Raw genomic sequence first — 14,344 nt, 5'->3', positions numbered from 1 at the left:
AGATGCTGCTTTGTTACAAAGATGCAAAAACTGAAATAGAGTTTTGACTGACATGGGTGTGAGTAGATAATGACAGAATTTCCATTTTAAAATGAACTATTGGAGGTGACTGTGATGTTGATTACAGTGCATTTGCAACTGCAAGGGGAGTTAAAGGAGAGAGGGACCTCAAAACCACAAAACACAGTTTGCAAACAGACTCAGTGTCATGTGGTGTCCACACACTTGCTGTTTATTACCAAGCACAGATCACTGCAAGTTTTAAGCACTACAGCAATTGAAAATTATTTGACAGTATGACCGTGTATGGAGTTACAGTATATCTATGCAGGATATTATGATAGCAGATGCCAAACAACACTGGATATATATGTGATGGCCAGTGTCAAGATATTTCTTACAATGCTCTATGCTTTTAATATGTTATAATATGTTTCTCTGTTATGTTATTTAAAAATAGAAAAAAGTCAACTTGAAAGATGATAATATCATGACACTTGAGTGCTCTCCAGTTATTCCCACCTCTAGTGTGCAGGCATGTGGTTTCAACCTATTGTAAACTATTATCATACATTAGCTTCCCTTATAGACTGTTACAATAAAGTGCTAATACTTGTCAGATCCTGTATATTATGACCAGTCTCCTTTTTTCTGTCTTGCTCTCATTTAAAAAAAAAAATTACCTTCCTTTAAGTTTGCCACTGAATTTATGAAGTCTGGTGGCTGCATTACCTCCTTCCAGTACCCTGCAATTCACCAAGAGAGAATGCGCCTTGCCTCACTTTTGTTTCATTCTTTGGGTATGTACCCTAGTGATGGAAATGTTATCAATGGGTATAAATATATAGTGAACAGTGCTCTTTAATATTTACAGACCGAACAAAAACATGTGGAATTTGTGCCAAACATGTGTCAAGGAAAAAGAAAGTAAGTGCTGTTTTCACATATGAAAGTGATATTCTGCATGTCTTATTCATGCATAATCATCATATTATACATGTGAACACACACAGAAAATGCAAATACAAACCATACACAGACAAATACTTGACAACACAAACATATTAGCATCTGAAACTTTTCATATTCTTTTAAAAATTGTACTTTTAGAAGTATTTTTTGGGGCCAATAATCTACTTTTAACTTCACTGCATTATGCATTTTGCTACATTAACTGAAATGAACTGTGATCCAAGCTGTGTGCACAGTTAAGCAGGAGAGCTTTAACTGGTCACCCTTACGGTACAAAGAGACATGCATTTGTGCTAGATATTAATAAGCTGTGCAAATGCAAAATTTAGAAAAACCAGACAAATACTTTTTTTAATTTAAAGTTCAGTTGTTGTGTTGATATAATTCAAATCCAGTGACTACACAATATGCTTCTGGTAGTTGTGTTGTAAAGCACTAGATAACACATCACCTTTTCTCAAGCCGGCAGAAATATTTTTACTTTCCATTAATGGCGTATTAAATGTATATTTAGTCTATGCATTAAAAAAAATGTAAGCCACACACTCTATGAACATTTAAAGTCAGATGATCACTGGATTGATTCTGATATTAACAGAATCCTCTCATCGCTTAGACTATGGCTTCTAACCAGTTGGTCTGTAAATTTTGTGTTACAGCCTTGTGATGATCCTTTTAATGGCCTCCTGTGAGCATGTCCATAGCATTTTAAGTGTGCATTTAGTTTTTGATGAATACTTGAAACAGATTAGGATATCGAGTTCACTGAAAGTGATCTAGGTAGGCGTGATGACTCCAGGGAAATAGACTGGGTTAAGGTATGGGTTAGTTAAGCACAAATTTGCTTCAAAGATGTGGAAAATTTAATCATATTAGGATATAAACCATTAAGTGTTCACTGTGTTAAAGACTTATTAACAGATTGTTGGTCTAAAATATTCTCATTTACCGACCTGACACATCTGATTTACAAACATGCTGTATATATGACTATTTTGTTTTAACAGGCGACATGCACCTGTGGGGCAGTGATGCATGTAGAGTGTGCAACCACACCCATCTGCTACATTTATACTGTGTTTGCATAGTCTCATCCCCTATGCACATACATTAAATCTCCTTTGTGCTGTTATCAGTCCACATACAATGTGTGTATAAAGGCTCTGAAATTAACACCCACCAATTGCCAAATGTGGGTAGATTTTCTGTTTGCCAAGTAAATCTCAGAAGTCATGTTATAACAAAACTAGACTCTCTACTGCATAACTCTCTACAAATGTATACGTGCTTGTAAAAAATATGCTTGACTGGTGGATTTTTTCATCTACTAGTCCACTTGGTTAATTCAATGATACAAACAAATTAAACACCCAAAACAGACACTGAACAGTCATAAACATGAGGCCCTGTTTTCTTTTTGACTGTGGTTTTGTCTTTATGCACTAATAATGAGCAAATTTGTTGTGAATGATGTCGATTTTGATTTTTGTGTATTGTATGACTTTCTATACAGATGACGGCAACCCACTGGCCCAGATCTCTTTGCCTGCACCAGGCACTGCACAGCACCCAGGTATCTGTTTTGTTTTTGACTGGTTAGATTTCTTGCACCAGTCATGAACAAGTTTATTTTAGATTATTTCATACATATATATATCTTGTGTTTCTTTTTACACAGTTGAACCTGATCTGTTAGCCCAACCCTCTAAATCTGCAGAAGGCTTTTCACAACAACAGGGTAACTGTACAAATTCTTGAATACCTGCTGACTCAGCTGAACTTTGGTTGAATCCCATTTACACAATTCTAGTCACTTTGCCTGGGACAGCTGATTTTTTTTTTATTTTATAATTTTTCCAAGGGGGCATGGTTTAGCAAGAAGTAATTATCATGATTATCATTAAAAATAATTTTATCTTGGATCAGGTGTGAAGCGAAATGTCTCCAAGAAGTTTATGGTTATAGTTAAGTTAAAGGTTAGATTTACAATTGCCCCTGAGACAAAAAAGCTTGAGAATAGGTAATCCCTACTTGACCCCTGTGGGATTCCTCAGTGAAATGGGATGTGTTATTGAGGTGTTCAGTAGTTTGTGCAATTCATAAATCATGCTGGTCAATGCCAGTAAAATAACATCCTGCTTCTCCTATACTAAAACTTAAATATATGTAGCCTAACTATGCTGTATATAACAACAGTATTCACCTCAACAAACAAAAATAAGTTTTGACCAAATCTATTAGCTCTGTACTATTTATACATTACACTGAATGTCAACATTTATCAAGTTTAGCTTGCTGCAATGATTGATAAGCTTGATAAAGTTGTAAAGACCTGTCTCAGTTCAGTTTATATTTATGTGTTAGAAACAAGTTTTATTTACTTGCTCCTTGTTGCTCTGTACTGATTTGTCCTGGGGCATAGGATGAACAAACATGTGTCTGAAGTCTTATAAAAGAGTGACATTCCTCTTTAATTGACAGAAAGCTTTCACTAGTAATTACATTTTTGTAGACTGCCCACATTTCAGACCTGTAGCCTTGACATGAGTTCTGACATATTTCTGAACAGAAGGGACAGTTATGGCCATGTTGGAGGCCATAGGGAAACCTATGGCCTACTGCAGTGAGGAAGAGATGGAGAAGGAGGACAAGGAGGAAGAGAGGCATGAGCAACTCAGTGAAGAAAGACATAGGCAAGATGAGTGGAGGAAAAAGAAAGGAAAGTGTACAAAATTTTAGGAAGGTTAACAGCTCAAGGAAAGTGCTACCAGGTAGATGAAGATGAGTTGAGGAGGAGGGTCAAAGGAGAAAACATGTCCACAAACATGTTCCGAATGTTAATAAGGGTTTGTATTTCTACTACATGCATACATTTAAGTATAAAAGCACAAAAACAGTCATAAGATTTAATGGCAAATTAAAATAGTTCCAAGACTGCCAATTTTAAGAAGCATAAATATCTTTGCTATTTTTTAAATGCAAAGCACTTCATCTTGAATTATGAGTCACAGCAACTCATTCACAGTTAGCCACTCTGCCCCTTAGGGCTATTCACATGATTGCTGTCATACTTTGCATCTGTGACACTGTACTTCTTTATACATAGGTCGGCAAAAAAGATGTTCCACCCAATGTGCTGCAGCAGCCTAGAAAGGCAAAGACAAAGGTGACAATATTCAGCACTTTAACAGAGGGAGAGGCAGAAGACCTTGCCAAAGGGTTTGGCATGGCACTGGCCAAACATGTGCTGAAAGAGAAACTGCTTGCTGGGATACCCGATGAGGACATCCCAGCAACACTGTAAGTTTGTCTATGTAAACTCTCTCTCTGTCTGTCTCTCTTTTGCACACACACATACACACAAACATAAACTTTTGGTGTCATGTCTTAGAAGATCTTGATGGCTATAACATTAATTTCTTTTCAAAAAACCATAGGAATCAGTTAAGATGCAACACTAACAATATTTTCATCCTATGAATAGGCATCAGTCACACACAAATTTTTACTATCAGGAGAAAATTTCCGAAAGTGTCCATCTTGTCAAAATCCACTATCCATTAAACATATTTTGCTGGCCTGTAGAACTCCTTTGAGGAACTTGTTTTATTCTGTTGATACTTTTGAAAAAAAAAAAAAAAAAGGTTTTTAACCAGGTAAATCCAGATTTAGTCTTAAGGTTTTTAGAAAAAAATTTATCTTAAACATCTTTAGTTTTATTTTTGACTAACAACTAAACCTGGCTCTCGCCATGAATATAGCCATAGAAGCTGACATGGCGTTAAAAAAGGAAGAAAAAAAATAGGCATCAAACATCCTGCTCAACTGTTTTAGCGTGATGACCCTCTATGTTGGAAACCTACAGCTTATATAATTTTGTTTTTTAAAATATAAATTAATCAAGTAAGCATATTTACTAAATAGATCTAGCCTTTCCTCAGACAATGTAGATTGTTAAAATGTCATAGCAGCGTGGGTCTGGACAGATTTGTGCTATTTTCCTTTTTACCATACAGTGTAAATGTGGGGTGCATTACTAGAAGAGGACACATATATGGCCCACCATTGAGGTGTCTGTATAGTTACTCAAATGACATGATTATTTTTATTTATTTGCAGGAGGAGCATTGAAAGAATGAAAATGAATTTGCAAAACCTTGGTCCTGAATCGGAGCTGGATTTGGCCACTCACCGCTTTGGGCCCACAGCGGCCGATGTTTTCTTATCTTTTTTGGGGGATTGTATGAAATAAACTCAGCACCCAGGATTGGCACGCATGCACTAACGAGTTTGTTTGTAAATGTTGTTTGTAAACAAAGAAGAAAAGTTCAGATTACAAAATGCAGAGGAGTGTCATTTGATTTGATTTTTATTTAATTTTACGTTACAGTTAAAAGCACAGGTGACTAAATACAAGCTATACAAGCAATACAAGATAAAATGGCAAAAAAATGCACTTGAATAAAAGTACTTCATTTTAGTACTTTTTTTAGTACCCTTGAGTTTTGTATTATTTTTTTGCACTGATTGCTTTGTGTTTTCTTCTCAACTTGATAGGAAAACTTGATGTGATATCTGTCCTGGTCTCTGAGGCAATGCCGCTGTCAGTCTTTCTTTTTCTCTTTGCAAATAGTGGACTTGTCCTCATCACAAAGTCTCTTCCTTTATTTTAAAGAATTTTCTTCCTTTATTTGCACTTCCAGTTCATTGACTTTATGGGCAATATCTTCAGGAATTCTCTCCCATGTTTGTAGAGTCTTCAGTATGCTTTCCAGCTTCCTGATAGTTGAACTAGGCCTGTCTTTGTCTTCAATTTCATTTTGTATAGGTTCCACTGAACTGTTAATAGCATCTTCTGATTTTGTCTCACTTATCTCATTTAAAAGTCCCTTCGCAAGTAGTAGACAAGCACATTTCTTATGATATGAGAAAGTACAGCAGTCACACACATTTGTCCCAATACATGGTTTTGATACTGCTCTCCCAAATAAGCTTTCAACTTCTATTTTTTTTTTTGATGCTTTGCAGAAAATGGCATACTTATTCCTTTGTATCAAGTTGTTGGCATGGGCTTGCAGTTGTGTGTTCATATCTGGAAAAGTTTTACCATCATCACAAGTGAGAAGACTTAATAAAATGAGATGCTTACATGTACGTCCCCATGTACCAGCTACACAACTGCAGAACTGTTCTGCAGGGCATACACGGTAAACTATCTGTGGATTATTCTCAGATGGAACATTGTATATGTATGTTTCTGTTGAAGCTACTGTAACTCTCTTGGCCCAACCAATGTCTAGCATCCTCTGAGCAAATTTCTTTATTTCTTCTATTTTGCATTCTAGAGGGTTATAGACCCTCCCAACCGACTGCAAATCCTGTACTATGTTGAAGTACTTGTCAGTCTTGTTTAGTAGCACATCAATCAGGTGATCCAATCTATGGTTTCTGATACTGCAAGGGAAAGAAAAGCAGAGAAATTGAGGTTGCATGAGGAGCAGGTTGGAACAATTAGAATGTACTCTTTTAATTTAGTCAGGATTCACTGAGATTAACAAGCAAATCAAAAGTCAAACAAATAATTACATTAACTTAAAGTATGTTTTCTGTTGACAGTTGTGGTCTAGCTGAAAACAGCTGATGTTTGGGAGAAGTAGAAAAATGAGTCCAAAAATAGGAGAAAATGAAAAAATACTCAAGACACAGTGCTAGCTTTCAGCTAGACCACTAATAAACAGTGAAGAGAACATGCACGAAAGTGCCATGTACCGTTCTATTAGCTTGTTTGTGTCAGAGTCTCCATGCTTATAGCATCTTCCAAAGTTAGACCACAGATGACCAGTTGGCTCCCAGTGGTTCCTAAAGTACTTCCAGACATCTTTAAAGTTCTTAAACTGGCAGTGAAACATCTCCGCTTTCCTCTTGAATTCATGTTCCTGTGAAAATGGCCAAGGAATTTCATCTTGTTTAGTGTTTAGTGTTTAGTGTTTAATGATGAACTGCAATTGATTTATAGGTCATACAGGTAATCCTCGACATTGACCTCAAACCTAGTGTGAGCAGTTACTATACTGAGAATCTGCCATGTTCTTGATTGTTTATACTGAAACCACTTAGGCCTATATGAAACAGATGATAGAATAAACACATTTACTGATTTTATTTACACCAAGTACAACAATGACCCACCTCAGAGTATAGACTGAAATAACATTTTTGGCAACATTTTTGTTTTAATATGCAAACATGGATGTGTTGTTTATCTATCCTTACAGGTTTACAATCTCACATGTGAGAGAATTTTGAGAAGTGAATTATGATGTAACTGACTGCTGTTCATAGAAACCTATGTAGTAGAATTCCAAGATTCATATATAAATACATACAGTACCATATATTATAAGTCTGGTATATATGGTATATATACACTACCATTCAGCATCATTACTCCAGGCTTCAGTGTCACATGATCCTTCAGAAATCATTCTAATATGCTGATTTATTATCAATGTTGCAATTTAATATTTCTGTTGAACCTGTGATACTTTTTCAGGAATCTTTGATGAATAAAAAGTTAAAAAGAACAGCATGTATACAAAATATAAATGTTTTGTAACAATATACATGATTGTTCAAAAGTTTGGGGTCAGTATGTGTTTTATTTTTTTTATACTTTTTATTAATACTTTTATTCAGCAAGCTTATGTTACGTTGAAAAAGTGATAGTGAAGACTTACATTGTTACAAAAGATTTCTAGAGAAGAATCCTTAAAAATGATCATGTGACACATCATGTGACTGGAGTAGCAATTCAGCTTTGGCACCACTGGAATAAATTATATTATAAAGTATATAAAAATAGAAAACCGTTCTTTTAAATTGTAAGGATGTTTCACAATATTACTGTTTTTACTGCATTTTTTTTTTTTTGATCAAATGAATGCAGCCTTGATGAGCATAAGAGATTTATTTAAAAAACCTTCATCTTAAATATTTCCATAATTTTGAACAGTAGTGTAAATACTGGTGAAATTCACAGATGCAGATAAATTATGCAGATTTATTTAATGTTTTTAACTATTTTTGTTTAAATACAGTTACATATTATAGAATTACATATATATATATATATATATATATATATATATATATATATATATATATATATATATATATATATATATGTTCTTATAGGGGTTTTATACATGCCTTGCATGGCACTGCATGTCGTTGTTGCAATATAGCTTGTTACCAAGGCTACTGTAAATTATAGCAAATTCAAACAGTGAAAAGAAAAAGCTATGCACCGTAGAACAGGATTTCAGCTCTGCCATTAACTGGATGATGTGCTGTCTTGAATCTGCCTTTTCAGGTCCACTCACACCAGATTCAGATCTTGAAAGCCAACGAGTTACTGCCTGTGTGTAATAAATAGTGGGGAAATAAAAAAAATAAATTATTTAAAAAGTGTAACCTTCCATAGTTCTGATGCATTTGGCTACAATTATTGTGATAAGTTTATGGCAACAATTAAATGTCTACAGTTGTGGCAGTTACAGGGGAACATCAACCAAATGAAAAATTCAAATGTTATTGCTATATTCCAGGGGTCGGTTCTTCGTACCTCGCTTAATATATCTGAGATGATTTGATAGATGCCAGATCTTCTAATCATGATAATTGAACTCTGGCTAATTTGGTTCTTCAAACAAGTTTGCAAATTAGATTAAAATATCTGGATTAAGTTGTCTTGAGATTACTGAGCGTTCTTGTGTGCATTGGGAAGGGCAGATATATCAATGCTCGAAACCATGATCAGCAATTGGCTGGCGGCAAAACAGCAATGTAATGACATCATATAATAATAATAATAATAATAATAATAATAATAATAATAATAATAATAATAATAATATTTAAAAAAAAAAACAGAACACACCTGACGAAAAACTTTAATTTCTGGACCTTTGTAAAGAAAAAGCCAAGTGAATAAAATGACATAAAAGTTATAAGTTATAAATGAAATGAGTACTGTTTTTTTACGATTACCAATTATTTCCATTATTTCACGATTTCTAGTATTTGTACAGGCGTTACATTTTTATTTCATTGTTGTAATTAGCAGTTCATTTAATTTTATTTGTGAAGCAGATTTGTTACGTGACAGCATTAATTAATGTTTCTTAAGATTCAAGACATTTTTCTAAGCATTTTTAAGTTATCTTCATCTCCTGCACTGCATTACGCCTGCAGCTGCATAATAGCTGTCACCGTTCAGATTAACGCACGGCTCAGACTCCCAATAAAATTGTAAGGTAATTATTCCCTCACGAATAAATCTCTCAGTGAGTAAAACTGACTGTTTTTATATATGCATAGACAACACAACATTACTACTAATGTTACTACTAATATTACTTTCAAATTAACTTTTAAATTATTATTATTTTAAATTATATTGTACCTGGTTCAATAGGGTACTCCTGTAAAAAAGTAGCAGTGGCTGGGACAGACTGTAAATATCATCTCCGCTTAATAAGATGCAATCTAATCCTGCTACGTGAAATAAGCTGCTCCCCGGCAGGTTTTAGGTTATGGACCTGTTGCTGTGCTGCTACAGCAACTCCAGGATGAGTTTTGAAGAACTTAACAATCCTGGATCATGTCAAGTCTTCAATCCACGTACGAAGAATGGACCCCAGAAAATTTCAGTCAGTATTTGTGAAAATGAGCTTCTCTCTCAAAGCTAGAAACCAGAGAATTAAGAGTCTAACTTGTGATGTCATCAGGTATTATGTCTGTAACTGCTCCATGAACAATGAATGGCAGACTGATGTGAACCCACATTGACGTTTTAATAATCCACATATCCTTGATTGATTCTATAGTTGTATGTTGTATCCACCTTACTTTGCAACGCGACAGTAACCTATTTTCTAACTAACTTCAGATTCATTAGCCGCTGTAGGTAAATAACTACAAGAATAACAAAGAGCAGTAAACTGTAAAACTATTTGTTACAAACCGGTGTGTTTATAAATCAGACAATACATTAAAATAAAATAGCAAAAATACCAGTTTGCAATATCAAGCAGCATGACAAGCTGTTTGGTTAATAAAGGCCTCCTGAAGCGAATCAACATTTTTGAATAAAAATATCCATATTTACAACTCTATAAACTGTAATCTCTAGCTTCCGCTAACTGTCGTACGCGCGTTCACGAGAGAGTGGCATTCAAGCGGATGACTTAGGACATAGGACGTAAAACTTGGAAGAGCCAGGACATTTTTAATATAACTCCGATTGTATTCGTCTGAAAGAAGAAAGTCATATACACCTAGGATGGCTTGAAGTGAGTAAATCATGAGGTAATTTTCATTTTTGGGTGAACTATCCCTTTAAGTTATAAATGACTGTATCACTATTGCATTAAAACATAAGGTGGATACTCATTTTATTCCACTTCTATCAAAAGGAGCAAAAATCAAAGCAGTCTTCATTTAATCTTAATGTAGTACTTACTTGTATTACATGGTACCAACAAAGGAGAACATTTGACTCGTTGAATACCTTACAGATGGCATTGATTTCGCCCTGGTCTTTATCAACCATAAAGCACCTATAAAAAATAAAAACATTTTAAGCTTCAAGGTAGAGGAAATTATATTATAGATGTTTGCTGGAAAAAAATGCCTTTGTTAATTATTTTTAAAAGCTGCTCATCAAAATTTTAAACCTATCTGTTCATTAGAGATGCTCTGAGATCAACACCTACTGTAGACTGATCAAAGAGTGCAGGTAAGAAATCAATGCAAGTTTGTTCTGAATCAGACATATAGGTTGATGTAAATATGAGTATGAAAACATGATGCACTCTGTCAAACTAAAGAAACTAAATTTCAGACAATTCCAAAGACAACTAGGTTAACACCTCTTTTTTTCTTAACTGTAACACAGCTCAGGTTTGATGGGATTTGATATTGTTCAATATGCAAGTAGTAAAAAGTATGTAATTATACATTCATTGTAATGTATAATGTCAGCTGTTCATGGACCTCGTGTGCACAGGGTACATTTTAACACCCACTGGGGTAAATATGGTCTGTTTAAATGCAGTTTTTATGTAATCACTTAGGTGATCTACACGCAAATGTCTTTTGGGGTAACAAAATATGCTTAGTTGTTAAGATGAGTATGTCCTTGTTCCTTGGACCATTCATGTGATTTTAAGAGAATTGTATCTGGCTTAACACCAAGAGATAGTAAATCTTGAATATGCTCGACTAGCTCTTGACATATTTTTTCTGAGTGACCCTCAGAAGACCTTGTTGGGTCAGGAACAAGTAGTTTTGGGTCAGGAACTTGTCCTGAATGAATGCTGTAAATCCTTTCAACTATAACCAGTTTGTAGAGCCAGTCTGTCCTCTTTTTAAAGGAAACATAGGCCTTACAGCCTTTGGCCTTTCGACTTCTGGGGGTACATGCTCCAGAGCGTTTGCATGTAAACAAGAAATAGCCATCTTTCTGATTTTGCAGACTTGCAGAATTTACACTCCTAAAATTTGCATTTCTGGAGGCATTTGTGGTGGTGAGCCTTTCTTGAATGAATTCATAAGCATCTGTATCCTTTTCCAAAACATGGACTGTTACATCTGTGTTCTTCTTGTTTCCTTTAAATCTCTCCTCTTTGTATACAGTTATCTTTATAAATTCCTCCATCTTTGATGTACAAAACCTAAAAAAAAGGGCACAGACCATTAAGTTCATCAATAATGTAAAGAGCAAAAAAATACAAAATAATCTCAAGAAAGAAATGCAATGCATATTGTGAGATCAACATGTATGGAATAACAGGAAATAATGGATGACCTGAATAAGGAGTCCAGACCTTCCAAACAACTACACCTTATGCAAATAAAAATATGTGGTGATGTCTAATTCTTATCGCTGTCTATCCTTCCTATGCACTCCAAGTAGAGAACTGTATATGGCACTGTTAGTGAAAGTGAAGTGACGTGTGGCCAAATATGGTCGGAATTTGTGCTCTGCATTTAACCCATCCAAGTGCGCACACACAGTAGTGAACACATACACACCATGAACACACACCCGGAGCAGCGGGCAGCCTTTTTTTTGCTGCGGCGCCCGGGGAGCAATTGGGTGTTCAGTGCCTTGCTCAAGGGTCTCACCTCAGTCGTGGTATTGAGGTTGGAAGAGAGCGCTGGTCATTCACTCCCCCCACCTACAATCTCTGCTGGACCTGAGACTCGAACCCACAACCTTCCAGTTACAAGTCCGACTCTCTAACCATTAGGCCATGACTGCCCCGCCTCGCAGTCTGTAGTTTTTTTGTTTTTTTGTTTGTTTGTAGCTAGGCAGACTATAAAAATAATATTAAAATCTAAATGTTCTATCGGACCGTTTCATTCTGAGCCAAATGCTCATCAGTTTTGACTGGTATCAACACTTAACTCACCAGTTATTCGAAGGTGGAAAATGCTAATCTAAAAAACAAATATCCATTTTTAATGATCATCAGCCGTAGTAGCAAACAACTGTAAATTAATAAGGAAATGTGAAAGCTGTGTTGGTCTTACCTTGTAACTTGCGTGCTTGACAGAGGGGTTTTGCCGTTTTTTTTTTTGTTTTTTTTTTTAAACTTTGGCGGAATCGGCAGCAGCACGGCACACCTTGATGACATCATAAACGTTGACTGGCTCGCGCAGTTGTTGTCCCAGGAACATCATAAAATATATTGGTCTCAGGACAGCAACCACTTGGCAAAATCAGGTCGTGCGGGTGAGGAACTGGATGCTTACAAGAGGAGGTGGAATCTACGAGTGTCCGGTATTCAGGAGCAGCGAGGAGAAGATAACCGGAAGATTCTGATCGAACTGTTCAGGAAAGTTTCTCCTCAGATAGCAGATCAGCTCGTCTACACGCTGGACGTCGCTCATAGACTGGGTCCTCGCTCTGAGGGAGCGCGCTCGAGCCGCCGCATCATTGTACAGTTTCTTTCACGCAACATCCGAGATCAGATCTGGAGGGATGCCAGAACCGCGGCTGCCCTCAAAGAACGGAAAGTCAGGATTTTTGAAGACCTGACGCAAAGCACCAAAGACGCAAAGCATCAAACTTTGGCCGCTTGTCGAACGAGCGAGAAAGGAGGGGAAGAGAGCAGGCTTCAGAGGGGCCTTTGCTTTTATTGATGGTAAGAGGATTTCTGCCAAAGATCACTTGAATGAATGAATGATGCTGTGATGTCCTCATCGAAGTTTCCGCGAACCAGATTACTTTTTCTGATACTCACGGAGCGGGAAAGCACGAACTGCACCGAACTGCACTGTTGTATTCAGCTAATTGGAATCTGGAGCCAGAAGATTTTAAGGTACCGTTACCTATTTGGTGTTATTTCAAGAGCTGGATCCTTAACTCATTTTTTTCTTTTATTTTGGGACTTGCTCATGTAGGATATTGGTCATAAATTTGAAATATTTTACTTTTGAATCGATCCTTTGCTGTCTATGAGACTGAGTGCTCGTTTTGAAGAAGATATTACATTTTAATGACTGAAAGATGAATGAAAGAACACAGAAAAGAAAAAAAAAGAACAGAAATTGAAAAAGACTTTTACTCAAGCCCTTATACTCGTTATATTCCTTATGTTGCAGAATCAGGCGAACTATCGCATTTTTGGTGTTATTCTAATTAAGTTTCTTCTGTTCTAATTCATATCTTGTTCTATACCTAGTTCTTCAGGTATTTGTATGTTGTTTTATCTTTATGTCTTTGTCTTTGTTTTCCTTAAATGCCAGGGGGTTGAAAAATAAAGCTAAAAGGAAGGCTTTATTTTTGTTTTCTAAAAGGCACAAAGTAGATTTCTGTTTTTTCCAAGAAAGTCACTCAACATCTAAAGACACTAAATTTTGGAGGTCACAGTGGGGCAATGAAATGTGGCTGTCACACGGGTCAGAGTATTCTGCTGGAGTAGGGATTATGAAGTATAATTTTAATGGTAGTATTCTGGAAACCAGTATTGATCCTTCAGGTCATTTCCTTCTAATGGTAGTTGTTGTCAATCGATTTATAGTAATTATTTTCAAGATCTATGGATACAACTCTGTTGTGAAAAACTGCACTTTCTTTAACATGCTAGATCAAAAACTTTCATCTGCATTAGGGAAATATCCTACTGCCTTTCTGATTTTAGGTGGTGGTTTTAACATAGTAATGAATAACATGCTAGATCGACACCCTCCAAGGAAAGCAGCTTCTTCAAATTCAAATCTTATTGCGTTTATGGATAAATTTGATTTAGTTGACATCTGGAGAGAAATGTATCCAGATGTAATACAGTACACCTGGTGTAAC

General features: G+C 35.8%; 1 protein-coding gene across 1 annotated transcript; it reads right to left on the bottom strand.

Moving 5' to 3' along the window:
* Positions 1-6,605: 6,605 nt before the first annotated feature.
* On the bottom strand, positions 6,606-11,617 carry LOC117599792 (uncharacterized). The gene is made up of 3 exons (XM_034313889.2): positions 10,496-11,617; positions 8,280-8,390; positions 6,606-6,908 (listed from the first exon to the last, which is right to left on the bottom strand). The coding sequence occupies exons 1-3, from the start codon at positions 10,583-10,585 to the stop codon at positions 6,681-6,683; spliced, it is 429 nt and encodes a 142-aa protein (XP_034169780.2). The 5' UTR covers positions 10,586-11,617; the 3' UTR covers positions 6,606-6,680.
* Between the last annotated feature and the right edge of the window lie 2,727 nt (positions 11,618-14,344).

Source organism: Pangasianodon hypophthalmus, chromosome 19 (genome assembly GCF_027358585.1).
Source record: "Pangasianodon hypophthalmus isolate fPanHyp1 chromosome 19, fPanHyp1.pri, whole genome shotgun sequence".
Taxonomy (NCBI): Eukaryota; Metazoa; Chordata; class Actinopteri; order Siluriformes; family Pangasiidae; genus Pangasianodon; species Pangasianodon hypophthalmus.
Note: the sequence above shows the minus strand (reverse complement) of the source record. Positions and strands in the feature narration are given on the sequence as shown.

Excerpts from the sequence above, each read along its gene's own strand:
- LOC117599792 (XM_034313889.2), bottom strand. The coding sequence starts at position 10,585 with ATGGTTGATAAAGACCAGGGCGAAATCAATGCCATCTGTAAGGTATTC. Across the intron at positions 8,391-10,495 it reads GTTGGTACCATGTAATACAA|GCAGTAACTCGTTGGCTTTC; the intron begins GTAAGTACTACA and ends TATTACACACAG. Across the intron at positions 6,909-8,279 it reads AGCTGAAATCCTGTTCTACG|GAACATGAATTCAAGAGGAA; the intron begins GTGCATAGCTTT and ends CCATTTTCACAG.